The 2,500-nt window shown below is 36.9% G+C and overlaps 1 protein-coding gene across 1 annotated transcript in view; it reads left to right on the top strand.

The window, feature by feature from the left end:
* LOC137979251 (cubilin-like) overlaps positions 1 to 2,500 on the top strand; it is a 79,854-nt gene that overhangs the window by 38,948 nt on the left and 38,406 nt on the right. The window contains exon 17 of the mRNA XM_068826463.1: positions 1,372 to 1,544. Within this exon, the coding sequence (XP_068682564.1) occupies positions 1,372 to 1,544 (173 nt within the window). The remainder of the gene's footprint in view (positions 1 to 1,371; positions 1,545 to 2,500) is intronic.

Genomic DNA, 2,500 nt, shown 5'->3' with positions numbered 1-2,500 from the left:
GCGACAAGCATTTGGAACAGCCTAGATAACAATATGAAGCATAAGGCTTCTCTTAGAAAGTTCAAGGCACCTATAAAAGAATATCTTCATACTCAGAGCAATGTGTAATTTATTTGTAGGTAACATAAACTTTTGTAATTTACGCATAACATATTTATAATAAAATGTCATTTCTTTAACACTTGGATATTTGCTACTCTCTTACTCTTTATTAAGTTTATTCAAATCTATCTGTAAATAAATTATTATTGATAAAGAAGAGAAGAGCTCTGTATTGCATCGCATTGCACTTAACATTATTTAGACAATGAAATTGAGCGGATTGCCAGTGGCCTTGTCTTCAACTAACTAGATTTCAAGATTGCGCCACGAACGACATAGTAAGGTGTGGTTTGGTTATTCGACATCCGGGAAAGTTGGGGAATCAAGGAATATATTTCATTCCATTGGGCAGATCTTTCCAAATCTTAGTATATCTGTATCTAAAAGACATTTGATAAGCAGCAGGTATGAAGTAGCCAATATATCAAGCTGGTGATTATTTCGGGTCTCACAATCACGTAAGCATTTGTGAAAGTTACTCTACAACTACTCTTGGGAGAGACCATTAAAGCATTTGTACGTCATAAAAGTATCTTTGTAATCTAAAACCAGTTATTGCTCTACAACCTGCTTGCCATTTAAGTTGGCGTAGAGCAGGGGTGAGCGTGCTGAAATTTCCTTGTGTGTGTTGCAAGCTAGCAGGCAAAGCTCTGAATAGCTTGCGCTTTCTTCAGTTAATATTTGTGACTCAGTAATGTATTCAAATAGGCAGTAGAAGAATACACGAGCTTCCTGGAGACTAAAATAGAAATGATCACGAGCAACTTATTTCATTCAAAGCGGATCTTCACTCTGTTGATCTGACACAGTTTGGCGATGCATGGAGAAACAATATTTCGGATGTGCGCATTGAAAGTAAGATGAGAGTCAAAAATGACCCCAAGGTCACTGCTGTGATCGGTTCTAGGGTCTTTCCCAAATGGTTAAGGGGCCTGTCTGGAGGTAACATCAGCATTCATTGACGTGAAGCTAATAACAAAAACAATTGGTTTTCGGAAGAAATGGCTTTTGCAACACACCTTGCAATTGCTGCCTCTGTGAAGGTCTTCTTTCACGATCGTAACACCTTGCTCGTCACTTTTAATTGAGAAGAACATTAAATAATTTAGAACCAGCCATTTAAGATTCAAGTTGATATTTTAAGAGAGTTGCATTAAAACTGATGGCATTTGTAGTGGGGATTTTTCGACCTGGTTTGACATGAGTGTGAAGTTTTGCTTTTATTGCTATTTAATTGTTGCAAGTTTTTTTTTGCCCTTTTTGTGATAGGTACGACTATTTAAGAATCTCCAACAGTAACAACCATACAATCGGAACATACTGCGGTCTTCAAAGTGGACGAAGAGTGCTGGTCACTGGTAGCGCAGTTGTACTGCATTTTCATACGGACTTTTTCATTCAATTGGGCGGATTTGACCTATCTTTCTCCTTTTATCAAAGTGGTAAGTTTCGGAGTAACATGCACACGAAGTAGTGCAGTCAAGTGAAGTGCAATGCAGGGTATGGTAAAGTAGGGTAGGGTGGTGTAGTCTAGTGTCGTTAGGGTAACTGGTAGTAACAATCGTGTTATCGGTACTTACTGCGGTCAGTAACCTGGAAGAAGCGTGTTTTCTGACCACACGGTTGCTGTGCTGTTTTCTCTTTCGTACGGGAGTGGTCAATACAGCGGATTTCAATTCTCTTTCTCATTTCTTTCAACTTGGTGAGTGCGTGGTCTACTTTTTTTTATTAGTTGCCCTAACTAGAAATCTCTGATCATCAACTTCCATTAAATTTCTCTAAACCCGTTTTGCATACGTTTTAAACCACCAATATGAGAAAAGGCAGATTCATTGATTGATTGGTTAATTGATAAATCAGTATTTAATAAAATGATCGTGGACTCCACAGCATTCTAACCCGTAGGAGAAGTGATGGAATATAAGTAGCATAATATCACATTTACCTTTCGATGCCAGCAATTTAGATAAAAAATAAATAAATAAATAATTAAAAAAAATTAATACTACTACTACTACTAATAATAATAACTTTATTTTGTAGTGCGTAAATTCTATATACATGCAATACTCAAAAGCGCATCACAAAGTATAAACTAAATTGATATATACAATATAAAGATGAATTTCTGGAGTCGGACTAGTTCAAAAACATTTAATTGCTACTCGGAGTTTCATGCTTCTAACGAAGCAATCATCAGGCAACTGACAACAATAACGGTTACATGTAAAGATATACAAATTTGAAAGTGGGGAGCAATGCTTACTAGCATAACGTGTCAAGATGTGATTGGACGGCAAAAGCGCTAAACGATCGGGTAAGACTATTTTAGGTGAACGCGCTACTTAACAGAAATTTCTTAGAATGTCTACAGGTTGATGTCATTTCGTTTCTGTGG

The sequence above is a fragment of the Montipora foliosa genome, chromosome 12, assembly GCF_036669935.1.
Source record: "Montipora foliosa isolate CH-2021 chromosome 12, ASM3666993v2, whole genome shotgun sequence".
In the NCBI taxonomy this organism is placed as follows: Eukaryota; Metazoa; Cnidaria; class Anthozoa; order Scleractinia; family Acroporidae; genus Montipora; species Montipora foliosa.
Note: the sequence above shows the minus strand (reverse complement) of the source record. Positions and strands in the feature narration are given on the sequence as shown.